The sequence below is a fragment of the Tachyglossus aculeatus genome, chromosome 6, assembly GCF_015852505.1.
Source record: "Tachyglossus aculeatus isolate mTacAcu1 chromosome 6, mTacAcu1.pri, whole genome shotgun sequence".
Classification (NCBI taxonomy): domain Eukaryota; kingdom Metazoa; phylum Chordata; class Mammalia; order Monotremata; family Tachyglossidae; genus Tachyglossus; species Tachyglossus aculeatus.
Genome location: NC_052071.1, coordinates 35,808,591 through 35,822,701, shown reverse-complemented (window position 1 = coordinate 35,822,701; position 14,111 = coordinate 35,808,591). Strand labels below are relative to the sequence as shown.

Genomic DNA, 14,111 nt, shown 5'->3' with positions numbered 1-14,111 from the left:
CCACGCGGCCCCTCATTTAATAATATTAATAATAATAATGATGGCATTTATTAAGCACTTACTATGTGCAAAGCCCTGTTTTAAGCGCTGGGGGGATACAAGGTGATCAGGTTGTCCCACGTGAGGCTTGCAGTCCTCATCCTCATTTGATAGATGAGGGAACTGAGGCCCAGAGAATAATAATAATAATGATGGTATTTGTTAAGCACTTACTAGGTGCAAAGCACTGTTCTAAGCGCTGGGGTGGATACAAGGTGATCAGGTTGTCCCACGGGGGGCTCACCCTCTTAATCCCCATTTTCCAGGTGAGGGAACTGAGGCCCAGAGAAGTGAAGTGACTCGCCCAAAGTCACCCAGCTGACAGTTGGCGGAGCGGGATTTGAACCCATGACCTCGGACTCCAAAGCCCAGGCTCCTTCCACTGAGCCACGCTGCTTCTCTTCTAATAATAATAATAATGATGATGGCATTTGTTAAGTGCTTACTCTGTGCAAAGCACTGTTCTAAGCACTGGGGAGGTTACAAGGTGATCAGGTTGTCCCACGGTTCTCACAGGCTTCATCCCCATTTGACAGATGAGGGAACTGAGGCCCAGAGAAGTGAAGTGACTTGCCCAAAGTCACCCAGCTGAGAGTTGGCGGAGCTGGATTTGAACCCATGACCTCTGACTCCAAAGCCCACGCTCTTTCCACTGAGCCACGCTGCGTCTCATTTGCATGGAGACCCCGCCCCTAATTTGCATGGAGGTCCCACACCGTATCTGCATAAGGTGCCGCCTCCTTCATTTGCATGGAGTCCCCGCCCCTAATTTGCATGGAGGTCCCACGCGTAATCTGCATAAGGTGCCGCCTCCTTCATTTGCATGGGGGTCCCGCCCCCTAATTTGCATGGTTGTTCTGCTCCTAATCCACATGGGAGTCCATCCCCCTCATTTGCATGGAGGTTCCTTCCCCTCATTTGCATGGAGGCCCCGCCCCCTCATGGAGGTTCCACTCGATAATAATAATAATAGTGATGGCATTTATTAAGCGCTTACTATACGCAAAGCACTGTTCTAAGCGCTGGGGGGGATACAAGGTCATCGAGGTTGCCCCACGTGGAGCTCACAGTCTTAATCCCCATTTTACAGATGAGGTAATTGAGGCCCAGAGAAGTTGAGTGACTTGCCCAAAGTCACACAGCTGACAATTATTATTATTATTATTATTATTGTATTTGTTAAGCACTTACTATGTGCAAAGCACTGTTCTAAGCGCTGGGGAGGTTACAAGGTGATCAGGTTGTCCCACGGGGGGCTCACAGTCTTAATCCCCATTTTACAGATGAGGTCACTGAGGCCCAGAAAAGTGAAGTGACTTGCCCAAACTCACACAGCTGACAAATGGCAGAGTGGGGATTCGAACCCATGTTTGGCAGAGGTCGGATTTGAACCCATGACCGTTGACTGCAAAGCCCGGGCTTTTTCCACTGAGCCACACTGCTTCTCGTGGTGATCTGCATGGTGTTCATTATCTTGCCAACTTGTCCTTCCCAAGCGCTTTGTCCAGTGCTCTACACACAGTAGGCGCTCAATAAATACGATTGAATGAATGAATGAATGAATGAATGAATGAATGAATGAATGAATGGAGGTTCCACTCCCAATTCGCATGATGCGGTAAGCGATCGATAAATGTGAGCCCACTGCTGGGTAGGGACCGTCTCTATGTGTTGCCAAGTTGTCCTTCCCAAGAGCTTAGTTCAGTGCTCTGCACACAGTAGGCGCTCAATAAATACGATTGAATGAATGAATACCTATTCATTCTATTTATTTTATTTGGTTAATTTGTTTTGTTGCCCGTCTCCCCCTTCTAAACTGTGAGCCCGCTGTTGGGTAGAGACCGTCTCTATCTGTTGCCAACTTGTCCTTCCCAGCGCTTAGTCCAGTGCTCTGCACACAGTAGGAGCTCAATAAATACGACTGAATGAATGAATACCTATTCATTCTATTTATTTTATTTGGTTAACCTCCTCCAGGAGGCCTTCCTAGTCTGAGCCCCCTCCTTCCTCTCCCCCTCGCCCCCTCTCCACCCCCCCGTCTTACCTCCTTCCCTTCCCCACTGCACCTGTATATACGCTTGTACATATTTATTACTCTATTAATTTATTCTACTTGTACATATCTATTCTATTTATTTTATTTTGTTAATACTTTTTGGTTTTGTCCTGTGTCTCCCCCTTCTAGACTGTGAGCCCACTGTTGGGTAGGGACCGTCTCTCTATGTTGCCCACTTGTCCTTCCCAAGCGCTTAGTCCAGTGCTCTGCACACAGTCAGCGCTCAATAAACACGATTGATTGATTGATTTTGTTGCCCGTCGCCCGTCTCCCCCTTCTCGACTGCGAGCCCGCTGTTGGGTAGGGACCGTCTCAAACTGTCCTTCCCAAGCGCTTAGTCCGGTGCTCTGCACACAGCGGGCGCTCGATAAATACGGTCGAATGAATGAATGAATAAATACGATTGAATGAATGAATACCTATTCATTCTATTTATTTTATCTGGTTAATTTGTTTTGTTGCCCGTCTCCCCCTTCCTTCCTCTCCCCCTCGTCCCCCTCTCCATCCCCCCGTCTTACCTCCTTCCCTTCCCCACAGCACCTGTATAGATGTATATACGGCTGTACATATTTATTACTCTATTTATTTATTTATTTATTTATTTTACTTGTACATTTCTATCCTACTTATTTTATTTTGTTGGTATGTTTGGTTCTGTTCTCTGTCTCCCCCTTTTAGACGGTGAGCCCACTGTTGGGTAGGGACTGTCTCTATGTGACGCCAATTTGTACTTCCCAAGCGCTCTGCACATAGTAAGCGCTCAATCAATACGATTGATTGATTGATTGATTGATTCTAGACTGCGAGCCCGCCGTTGGGTAGGGACCGTCTCTCTATGTTGCAGACTTGTACTCCCGATCGGCCCCGGCGCTCCGCCCCCTCATTTGCATGGAGGCCACGCCCTCCCCCGCGCGCGTGCGCGCGTTTCCGATCCGCGATTGGCTCCGCCCCGCGGCGCGCGGGCCCGGGATGCAAATGAGGCCCGCTCCCATTGGTGCGCGCCGGGGGCGGGGGGCGGGGCCTCCCGGCGGCTACACCCCGGCGGCCGCGGGCCGTTGGGGCTCAGTCGGCGGAGGCGCCGCCGGGGAGCGGAGGTGGGGAGCCGCGTCCGTCCGTCCGCGGTTTTTCTGTCCGTCCTCCCTCCGGCCGCTCCCGGGCTGACGGCCCCGGTCCGCTCGGCCTCCCAGGGAGGCGCCTCCGCGGCGCGGGTGGAAGCCCCGGCCCTCCCCGGGCCCGCCGGACCCTTGGGCGACATGCTCACCAAGACCCTCGGAGCCCTCTTCGCCACGCCCGGTGAGACCCCAAGGGTTCCCCTAACCCCCCTCCACACACCAGTCAATCAATCGTATTGATTGAGCGCTTACTATGTGCAGAGCACTGTACTAAGCGCTTGGGAAGTCCAAATTGGCAACATAGACAGACAATCCCTACCCAACAGTGGGCTCACAGTCTAAAAGGGGGCTGTCCACCTGTCTGGACATTGCTACACATTTATCACTCTATTACTTGTCCACATTGACTACTTATTTAGTGAACGAGGTGCCTCCGGCCTGAATTCCGTTTGCCCTATTTATTTTCAGAGTGATGCGCCTCTAGCTTTAATTCTGTTTGCCCTGTTTATTTTGTGAGTGAGGCGCCTCTAGCTTGAATTCTATTGGCTCGACTTATTTTGTTAATCATGGGCCTCTAGCTTTAATTCATTCGCTCACTATTTATTTTGTGAGTGATGCGCCTCTAGCTTGAATTCTATCGGTTCCACTTCTTTTGTTAATAATGTGCCTCTAGCTTTAATTCTATTTGCCCTGTTTATTTTGTGAGTGATGCGCCTCTAGCTTGAATTCTATTGGCTCTACTTATTTTGTTAATAATGGGCCTCTAGCTTTAATTCATTCATTCATTATTTACTTTCTGAGTGATGTGTCTCTAGCTTGAATTCTATTGGCTCGACTTATTTTGTTAATCATGGGCCTCTAGCTTTAATTCATTCGCTCACTATTTATTTTGTGAGTGATGCGCCTCTAGCTTGAATTCTATCGGTTCCACTTCTTTTGTTAATAATGTGCCTCTAGCTTTAATTCTATTTGCCCTGTTTATTTTGTGAGTGATGCGCCTCTAGCTTGAATTCTATTGGCTCTACTTATTTTGTTAATAATGGGCCTCTAGCTTTAATTCATTCATTCATTATTTACTTTCTGAGTGATGTGTCTCTAGCTTGAATTCTATTGGCTCGACTTATTTTGTTAATCATGGGCCTCTAGCTTTAATTCATTCGCTCACTATTTATTTTGTGAGTGATGCGCCTCTAGCTTGAATTCTATCGGTTCCACTTCTTTTGTTAATAATGTGCCTCTAGCTTTAATTCTATTTGCCCTGTTTATTTTGTGAGTGATGCGCCTCTAGCTTGAATTCTATTGGCTCTACTTATTTTGTTAATAATGGGCCTCTAGCTTTAATTCATTCATTCATTATTTACTTTCTGAGTGATGCGTCTCTAGCTTGAATTCTATTGGCTCGACTTATTTTGTTAATCATGGGCCTCTAGCTTTAATTCACTCATTCACTATTTATTTTGTGAGTGATGCGCCTCTAGCTTGAATTCTATCGGTTCCACTTCTTTTGTTAATAATGTGCCTCTAGCTTTAATTCTATTTGCCCTGTTTATTTTGTGAGTGATGCGCCTCTAGCTTGAATTCTATTGGCTCTACTTATTTTGTTAATAGTGGGCCTCTAGCTTTAATTCATTCATTCATTATTTACTTTCTGAGTGATGTGTCTCTAGCTTGAATTCTATATTTGGTCCACTTATTTTGTTAATAATATGCCTCTAGCTTTAATTCTGATGATGTGCCTCTAGCTTGAATTCTATTGGCTCTACTTATTTTATTAATAATGGGCCTCTAGCTTTCATTCATTCATTCATTCATTCATTCATTATTTTCGGAGAGTGATGTGCCTCTAGCTTGAATTCTGTTGGCTCGACTTATTTTGTTAATAATGGGCCTCTAGCTTTAATTCATTCATTCATTATTTTCTGAGAGTGATGTGCCTCTAGCTTGAATTCTATTGGCTCTACTTATTTTGTTAATAATGGGCCTCTAGCTTTAATTCATTCATTCATTCATTCATTATTTTCTGAGAGTGATGTGCTTCTAGCTTGAATTCTGTTGGTTCTACTTATTTTGTTAATAATGGGCCTCTAGCTTTAATTAATTAATTCATTCATTAATTATTTTCAGAGAGTGATGTGCCTGTAGCTTGAATTCTGTTGGTTCTACTTATTTTGTTAATAATGGGCCTCTAGCTTTAATTCATTCATTCATTATTTTCGGAGAGTGATGTGCTTCTAGCTTGAATTCTATTGGCTCGACTTATTTTGTTAATAATGGGCCTCTAGCTTTAATTCATTCATTCATTCATTATTTTCTGAGAGTGATGTGCTTCTAGCTTGAATTCTATTGGCTCTACTTATTTTGTAAATAATGGGCCTCTAGCTTTAATTCATTCAGTCATTCATTCATTATTTTCTGAGAGTGATGTGCTTCTAGCTTGAATTCTATTGGCTCGACTTATTTTGTTAATAATGTGCCTCTAGCTTTAATTCATTCACTCATTATTTTGTGAGTGGTGTGCCTCTAGCTTGAATTCTATCGGTTCTACTTATTTTGTGAGTGATGTGCCTCTAACTTTAATTCTATTTGCCCTATTTATTTTGTGAGTGATGTGCCTCTAGCTTGAATTCTGTATTTGTTCTGCTTATTTTGTTAATAATGTGCCTCTAGCTTTAATTCATTCATTATTTATTTTGTGAGTGATGTGCCTCTAGCTTGAATTCTATTGGTTCTACTTCTTTTGTTAATAATGGGCCTCAAGATTTAATTCATTCATTCACTCATTATTTATTTTGTGAGTGATGTGCCTCTAGCTTGAATTCTATTGGTTCTACTTCTTTTGTTAATAATGTGCCTCTAGCTTTAATTCTATGTGCCCTATTTATTTTGTGAGTGATGTGCCTCTAGCTTGAATTCTGTTTGTGCTACTTATTTTGTTAATAATGTGCCTCTAGCTTTGATTCATCGTATTTATTGAGCACTTCTATTCTATTTATTTTGTGAGTGTTATGCTTCTAACTTTAATACTATTTGTTCTATTTATTTTGTGAGTGATGTGCCTCTAGCTTTAATTCATTCATTCATTATTTATTTATTTTGTGAGTGATGTGCCTCTAGCTTGAATTCTATTGGTTCTACTTATTTTGTTAATAATGTGCCTCTAGCTTTGATTCATCGTATTTATTGAGCACTTCTATTCTATTTATTTTGTGAGTGTTATGCTTCTAACTTTAATACTATTTGTTCTATTTATTTTGTGAGTGATGTGCCTCTAGCTTTAATTCCATTTATTCTACTTGTTTTGTGAGTGATGTGCCTCTAACTTTCATTCATTCAATCGTATTTATTGAGCGCTTCTATTCTGTTTATTTTGTGAGTGATGTGCCTCTTGCTTTAATTCCATTTGTTCTACTTGTTTTGTTAATGATGTGCCTCTGGCTTTAATTCTATTTGTTCTATTTATTTTGTTAGTGATGTGCCTCTAGCTTGAATTCTATTTGTTCTGATGACTTTGACCCCTGTCCACATGTTTAGTTTTGTTGTCCGTCTCCCCCTTCTAGACTGGGAGCCCGTTGTTGGATAGGGACCGTCTCTATCTGTTGCTGACTTGTCCTTCCCAAGCGCTTAGTACAGTGCTCTGCACACAGTAAGCGCTCTTCTAGACTGTGAGCCTGCTGTTGGGTAGGGACCGTCTCTATCTGTTGCCGACTTGTCCTTCCCAAGCGCTTAGTCCAGTGCTCTGCACACAGTCAGTGCTCAATAAATACGATTGAAAAAAAATGAATGAACTGAGCGCTTACTGTGTGCACAGCACTGTACTAAGCGCTTGGAAAGGACAGTTCAGCAACAGATGGAGACGCTCGGGAAGGACAAGTCCTTCTAGACTGTGAGCCCGTTGTTGGGTAAGGACCGACTCTCTATGTTGCCAACTTTCATTCATTCATTCATTCAATCGTATTTATTGAGCGCTTACTGTGTGCAGAGCACTGTACTACACGCTTGGGAAGTACAAGTTGGCAGCATAGAGAGATGGTCCCTACCCAACAACGGGCCCACAGACTAGAAGGACTTGTCCTTCCCGAGCGCCCAGTCCAGTGCTCTGCACACCATAGCGCTCAATAAATAGGATTGAATGATTGAATAATAATAATGATGGCATTTGTCTCTCCCCGCCCTGCAGGGAAGGACAAGGAGGCTTTCGAGGCCGTGTACCAGCTGGGCAGCCTGTTGGGCAAGGGCGGCTTCGGCACCGTCTTCTCCGGGCACCGCATCGCCGATGGGCTCCAGGTAACCTTGGGACCCAACTGACAGGGGAGGAGGAGGAGGAGGAGGAGGAAGGGGGGAACCGACCTCCCTAAACGGTGGCATCGTTTCGCAGGTGGCCATCAAGCTGATCCCCCGGAACCGCGTGCTGGGGTGGGCCCCTCTGGTGAGTGTCGCCCCCGTGGACCCTTTCGTTCATTCCATCGTATTTATTAATAATAATAATGGCGTTTGTTAGGCGCTTACTGTGTGCCAAGAACTGTCCTAAGCGCTGGGGGGGGGGGGGAGCTACAAGGTGATCAGGTGGTCCCACCGGGGTGGGGGGGGTTCACAGTCTTCATCCCCATTTTCCAGATGAGGGAACTCTGAAGCCCAGAGAAGTGAAGTGACGGCACGCAGGTGACAGTAATAATAAGGGTGGCATTTGTTAAGCGCTTACTATATGCCAAGCACTGTTCTAAACGCTGGGGGGGATACAAGGTAATCAGGTTGGCCCACATGGGGTGCACAGTCTTCATCCCCATTTTCCAGATGAGGTCACTGAGGCCCAGAGAAGTGAAGTGACTTGTCACGCAGCTGACAATAATAATAACGATGGCATTTGTTAAGCGCTTGCTATGTGCCAAGCACTGTTCTAAACGTTGGGGGGGGGGAATACAAGGTAATCAGGTTGGCCTACATGGGGCACACAGTCTTCATCCCCATTTTCCAGATGAGATCACTGAGGCCCAGAGAAGTGAAGTGACTGGCCCAAAGTCACACAGCAGACAAGCGGCGGAGCCGGGATTAGAACCCATGACCTCTGACTCTCAAGCCCGGGCTCTTTCCACCGAGCCACGCTGCTTCTCATTTATTGAGCGCTGACTGTGGGCAGAGCACTGGACTAAGCGTTTGGGAAGGACAAATCGGCAACAGAGACGGTCCCTGCCCAACAACGGGCTCCCAGTCTAGAAGGGGGAGAGAGGCAGTATTGATTGAGCGCTGACTGTGTGCAGAGCACTGGACTAAGCGCTTGGGAAGGGCAAATCGGCAACAGATAGAGACAATCCTTACCCACCAACGGGCTCCCAGTGTAGTCAGTCACCCTTCCCCTTAGTCCCTGTGTCGAGGCGGTTTATTCCCCGGGCGGGGCGGTTGTGGGGAAGGCAGTGGTGAGCTCCCTGAGTCACCTGCAGGCCGGTCTGGTTAATAATGGCGTTTATTAAGTGCTTACTATGTGCAAAGCACTGTTCTAAGCGCTGGGGAGGTTACAAGGAGATCAGGTTGTCCCCATGGGGGGCTCACAATCTTAATCCCCATTTTGCAGATGAGGGAACTGAGGCCCAGAGAAGTGAAGCGACTTGCCCAAAGTCACCCGGCTGACAGTTGGCAGGGCCGGGATTCGAACCCGTGACCCCTGACTCCAAAGCCCGGGCTCTTCCCACTGAGCCACGCTGCTTCTGTAGCCGTGACTCTGGTTGAGTCACGGCCCCCGCTCCCCGAGCCGGCCACGAGGGGGCGGTGATGAGGGCGGGCGGCGCGGCGCGGCTCCGCCCCGCTCCACGAGGGGGCGCCAGCGCCCGGCCCCGCGCGCCCCCTGGCGGCCCCCTGGGGAATCCCCCTTTAATAATATAATCAATCAATCAATCGTATTTATTGAGCGCTTACTGTGTGCAGAGCACTGGACTAAGCGCTTGGGAAGTACAAGTTGGCAACATAGAGAGACGGTCCCTACCCATGGCATTTGTTAAGTGCTTACTACTAATAATGATAATAATGTTGGTATTTGTTAACGCTTACTATGTGCCAAGCACTGTTCTAAGCACTGCGGAGGTTGCAAGGTGATCAGGTTGTCCCACAAGGGGCTCACAGTCCTAATCCCCACTTTACGGATGAGGTCACTGAGGCCCAGAGAAGTGACCTGACTTGCCCAAAGTCACCCAGCTGGCAAGTGGCGGAGCCGGGATTAGGACCCACGACCTCTGACTCCAAAGCCCGGGCTCTTTCCACTGAACCAAGCTGCTTCTCAACTATGTGCACACTTACTATGTGCAGAGCACTGTTCTAAGCGCTGGGGGAGATTTAAGGTAATCAGGTTGTCCCACGGGGGGCTCACAATCTTCATCCCCATTTTACGGATGAGGGAACTGAGGCCCAGAGAAGTGAAGTGACCTGCCCAAAGTCACCCAGCTGACAGGTGGCGGAGTCGGGATTAGAACCCACGACCTCTGGCTCCCGAGCCCAGGCTCTTTCCACTGAGCCACGCTGCTTCTCTTTAGGACCGGTCCTGATGCTGAGCTTCCTTCCTTCATTCCATCGTATTTATTCATAATAATAGTAATAATAGTAATAATGTTGGTACTTATTAAGCGCTTATTATGTGCCAGGCACTGTCCTAAGCGCTGGGGGAGATACAAGGTATTTAGATTGTCCTGCATAGGGCTCACAGTCTTCATCCCGATTTTACAGAAGCAGTGTAGCTCAGTGGAAAGAGATCGGGCCCGGGAGTCAGAGGTCATGGGTTCTAATCCCGGCTCCACCACTTGTCGGCTGTGTGACTTTGGGCAAGTCACTTCACTTCTCTGGGCCTCAGTTACCTCATCTGGAAAATAGGGATTAAAAGTGTGAGCTCCACGTGGGACAACCTGATTACCTTCTACCACCTGCCCCCCAGCACTTAGAACAGTGTTTGGCACATAGTAAACACTTAACAAACACCGTCATTATTATTATTATTATTACAGATGAGGTAACTGAGGCCCTGGGAAGTTAAGTGACTCACTCAAGGTCACGCAGCTGACAAGCGGCGGAGGCGGAATTAGAACCCGTGACCCTCTGACTCTTTCCACTAAGCCACGCGGCTTCTCCATTCCTTCATTCAACCATGTTTATTAATAATAATGATGATGATGATGGCATTTAAGTGCCAACTATGTGTGAAGTACCGTTCTAAAGCACTGGATTTGTTGAGCGCTTTCTGTGTGCAGAGCACTGTACTAAGCGCTTGGAAAGTACAATTTGGCAACAGATGGAGACGGTCCCCACCCAACAACAGGCGCTCAAGGAGGGGGAGACGGGCCAGAAAACCAAACAAGCAGACGGTGTCAATACCATGGAGAAGCAGCGTGGCTCAGTGGAAAGAGCCCGGGCTTTGGAGTCAGAGGTCATGGGTTCAAATCCCGGCTCCGCCAACTGTCAGCTGGGTGACTTGGGGCAAGTCACTTCACTTCTCTGGGCCTCAGTGACCTCCCCTGTAAAATGGGGATTAAAACCGCGAGCCCCCCGTGGGACCACCTGATCACCTTGTAACCTCCCCAGTGCTTTGCACATAGTAAGCGCTTAACAAATACCATCATTATTATTATGATTGTGACCATCAAAATAGGTAAATAGAATTGCACTGATAAATAGAATTATCTAGATAAATAGATAATAGAATTATACAGTGTCTCCCTCCGTGTCTTCCCCCTCCACAGCCGGACTCCCCCCCGTGCCCGCTGGAGGTGGCACTTCTGCGCAAGGTGGGAGCGGGGGGCGGGCACCGGGGCGTGATCCGCCTGCTGGACTGGTACGAGACCCCCGAGAGCTTCCTCCTGGTGTTGGAGCGGCCCGAGCCGGGCCAGGATCTGTTCGACTACATCACCGAGCGGGGCCCGCTGGGCGAGGGCCGCTGCCGCCACTTCTTCCGGCAGGTGGTGGCGGCCGTGCGGCACTGCCACAGCCGGGGCGTCGTGCACCGGGACATCAAGGACGAGAACATCCTCGTGGACCTGCGCCGGGGGGAGGTCAAGCTCATCGACTTCGGCTCCGGCGCCCTGCTCCGCGACGAGCCCTACACCGACTTCGACGGTGAGCGCCCGGGCGCGGGCCCGCCAGCCGCCCCCACCCCGTCCCCGTCCCGCCCCGCCAGCCGCCACCCCTGTCCCCCCGTCCCCCCCCGCGGTCCGGGCCGCGGCCCTCACCCCGGCCGTCCGGCTGTCTCCCCGCAGGCACGAGGGTGTACAGCCCGCCCGAGTGGATCGCCAGGCAGCAGTACCACGCTCTCCCGGCCACCGTGTGGTCCCTGGGCATCCTGCTGTACGATATGGCCTGTGGGGACATCCCCTTCGAGAGGGACGAGGAGATCCTGGGTGCTCAGCTCCACTTCCGAGACCACGTGTCCCTGGGTGAGGCAGCCAGTCTGGCTTGCCGGGGAGGCCAGAAGGCAGGGAGTGCCATCGACCCCCGGCCCACGTCATCCCCCGGGCCTGGAATGCCCCCAGTCCCTCTGCCCCTCCGCCAAGCTGGCTCTCTTCCTCCCTTCAAGGCCCTGCTGAGAGCTCACCTCCTCCAGGAGGCCTTCCCACGCTCAGCCCCTTCCTTCCTCTCCCCCTCGTCCCCCTCTCCATCCCCCCCATCTTACCTCCTTCCCTTCCCCACAGCACCTGTATATATGTTTGTACATATTTATTACTCTATTTATTTTACTTGTACCTATCTATCCTATTTATTTTATTTTGTTAGTACGTTTGGTTTTGTTCTCTGTCCCCCCCTTTTAGACTGTGAGCCCGCTGTTGGGTAGGGACTGTCTCTAGATGTTGCCAGTTTGGACTTCCCAAGCGCTCAGTCCAGTGCTCTGCACATAGTAAGCGCTCAGTAAATACGATTGATTGATTGATTGAGTGGCCCGGGGCTGCCTGGGTAGTCTTCCCCTCGACGGCTCGGTTGTCCATCCGTACGCTTGCCCCTCTCCTCCTCCTCCTCCCTCCCCATCCTTCCTGCCGTCCTCCCCGCCGACCGACCGTGGTCCCCTCCCTCTCCTAGGCTGTCAGGCCCTGATCCGCTGCTGCCTGACGCCGGACCCGGCCGAACGCCCCACCCTGGAGCAGATACTTCTGGACCCCTGGTTGCAAGGCGAGGATCCCCCCGCGCTCCCCGGGGACGTCGCCTCCGCCGCCCCGCCGGAGCGGCCCCTTCACTAGAGCCCCACCTCCCCCGGACTGAACCAGCCTCACGCAACCGAAGGGCTTGCGTCCGCCTGTTGACCTGGTTTTACAGGTTGCTTAGAGATCTGTCCCTCGGGGGGCCGTGGGGGAAATCCAGGAGACCACTCCCTCCCCTGCAAATCCTGGTACTAAGCGAGGGACCACCTCCTCTCTCAGGGATATATAAAGACAGGGGGGGACGTAGAAAGGGAGCTTTAAAGGAAAGACTCGTACTGGGTGAGGAGACCCTCCGATCTCCCACCGACCGGCGGCAGGAATTGTCCCAGAACGGAGGGGAGGGTGCCACCCTCTCCCTGTGACCCTTCCCTTCCTCTTCTCCCCTCCCCACCCAAGAGCCTGGAAGAGAGTTCAAGGAAAGGAAGCGAATTGGAAGCTGGCCACATCCCTGGCTACGGTTTTCGGCTCAGGGGAAGTTGGAGGTATCAGCCCCGAGAACTGGGGCCGTTGGGGATGGGGGCGGCGGGAAGGGAATAGCTTATTGAGGTCCAAGATGCCCTCCGTGCCCTAACTCCGCTCCCCTCCCCACCCTCAAACTCCACACCCCAATGAATTCCGGCGTCAGGCCGGGATTGTGTTTGATTCATCTTATGTGTAAATACTTGTGTATTGCCATGAGCCGGACTGGGGCCTACGCTCTCCCACTGGCCCTGGGCTAGTCCTTGCCCGGGCTCACTCGACTATTTAAACTAGCACAAAGAGAGGGTCTATTTAATAAAATGGTATTGAGCCTGAGGTGGCTGCCGGCTGCTTTTTGGATCGCGGCGGCGGGAGAACTGCCCGATCCCGGGGAAAGACCTGGATGAGATTTCCCCTTCGGTCCCACCCACCCGGCGCTGGCCTGGGGGAGAACCACCGCAGTTTTAATCCAGCATCTTGGTCCTCCCCTCCCAGGGGAGGGACCGAAACTGAGAGCCCAAAATTGTCGGGGGAGGAAAGAGAGTGTGAGTCAGTTGGCCCGCCCGAAGCAGGACCGGGAAAAGAGGGAACCAAGCCACCACCTGCCCCAGAGTTTCTTCCAGGCCCTGGGGCTGAGGGAAAAACAGTATTACGGGGGCCAGGAAACTTGTTTGCACTGTTTGGGGCTGCTAAGGGGAGGGGTGGGATGGGATGGGCTGGGGCTCCCTCCTCTCCACTCTCTGCCTCGCCCTAGAAGCAGTCTCAAATTTTTTAATTTGGTTTTTTTTAAAAACTTCCACTTTAATAATAATAATAATAATAATAATAATGGTATTTATTAAGCGCTTACTATGTGCCAAGCACTGTTCTAAGCGCTGGGGAGGATACAAGGCGATCAGGTGGTCCCCCGGGGGGCTCACAGTCTTCATCCCCATTTGACAGATGAGGTAACTGGGGCACAGAGAAGTTAAGTGACTTGCCCAAATAATAATAGTAATAATGGACTTTATTAAGCGCTTACTGTGTGCAAAGCACTGTCCTAAGCGCTGGGGAGGTTCCAAGGTGATCAGGTCGTCCCACGGGGGGCTCACAGTCTTAATCCCCATTTGACAGATGAGGGAACTGAGGCCCAGAGAAGTGAAGTGACTTGCCCAAAGTCACACACAGCTGACAATTGGTGGAACTGGGATGATAATAATGGCATTTATTAAGCGCTTACTGTGTGCAAAGCACTGTCCCAAGTGCTGGGGAGGTTCCAAGGTGATCAGGTTGTCCCACGGGGCG

At 49.8% G+C, this 14,111-nt stretch overlaps 1 protein-coding gene across 1 annotated transcript; it reads left to right on the top strand.

Moving 5' to 3' along the window:
• Positions 1–3,215: 3,215 nt before the first annotated feature.
• On the top strand, positions 3,216–13,163 carry PIM2 (Pim-2 proto-oncogene, serine/threonine kinase). Its single transcript, XM_038748135.1, has 7 exons — positions 3,216–3,388; positions 7,385–7,491; positions 7,583–7,633; positions 10,923–11,295; positions 11,436–11,612; positions 12,250–12,339; positions 12,765–13,163. Exons 1-7 carry the CDS (start codon positions 3,349–3,351, stop codon positions 12,911–12,913), a joined length of 987 nt encoding a protein of 328 aa, XP_038604063.1. The 5' UTR covers positions 3,216–3,348; the 3' UTR covers positions 12,914–13,163.
• Positions 13,164–14,111: the final 948 nt, after the last annotated feature.

Coding starts and splice junctions, on each gene's coding strand:
- PIM2 (XM_038748135.1), top strand. CDS start 3,349: ATGCTCACCAAGACCCTCGGAGCCCTCTTCGCCACGCCCG. Junction 3,389..7,384: donor AGCCCTCTTCGCCACGCCCG/GTGAGACCCCAA, acceptor CCCGCCCTGCAG/GGAAGGACAAGGAGGCTTTC. Junction 7,634..10,922: donor TGCTGGGGTGGGCCCCTCTG/GTGAGTGTCGCC, acceptor CCCCCTCCACAG/CCGGACTCCCCCCCGTGCCC.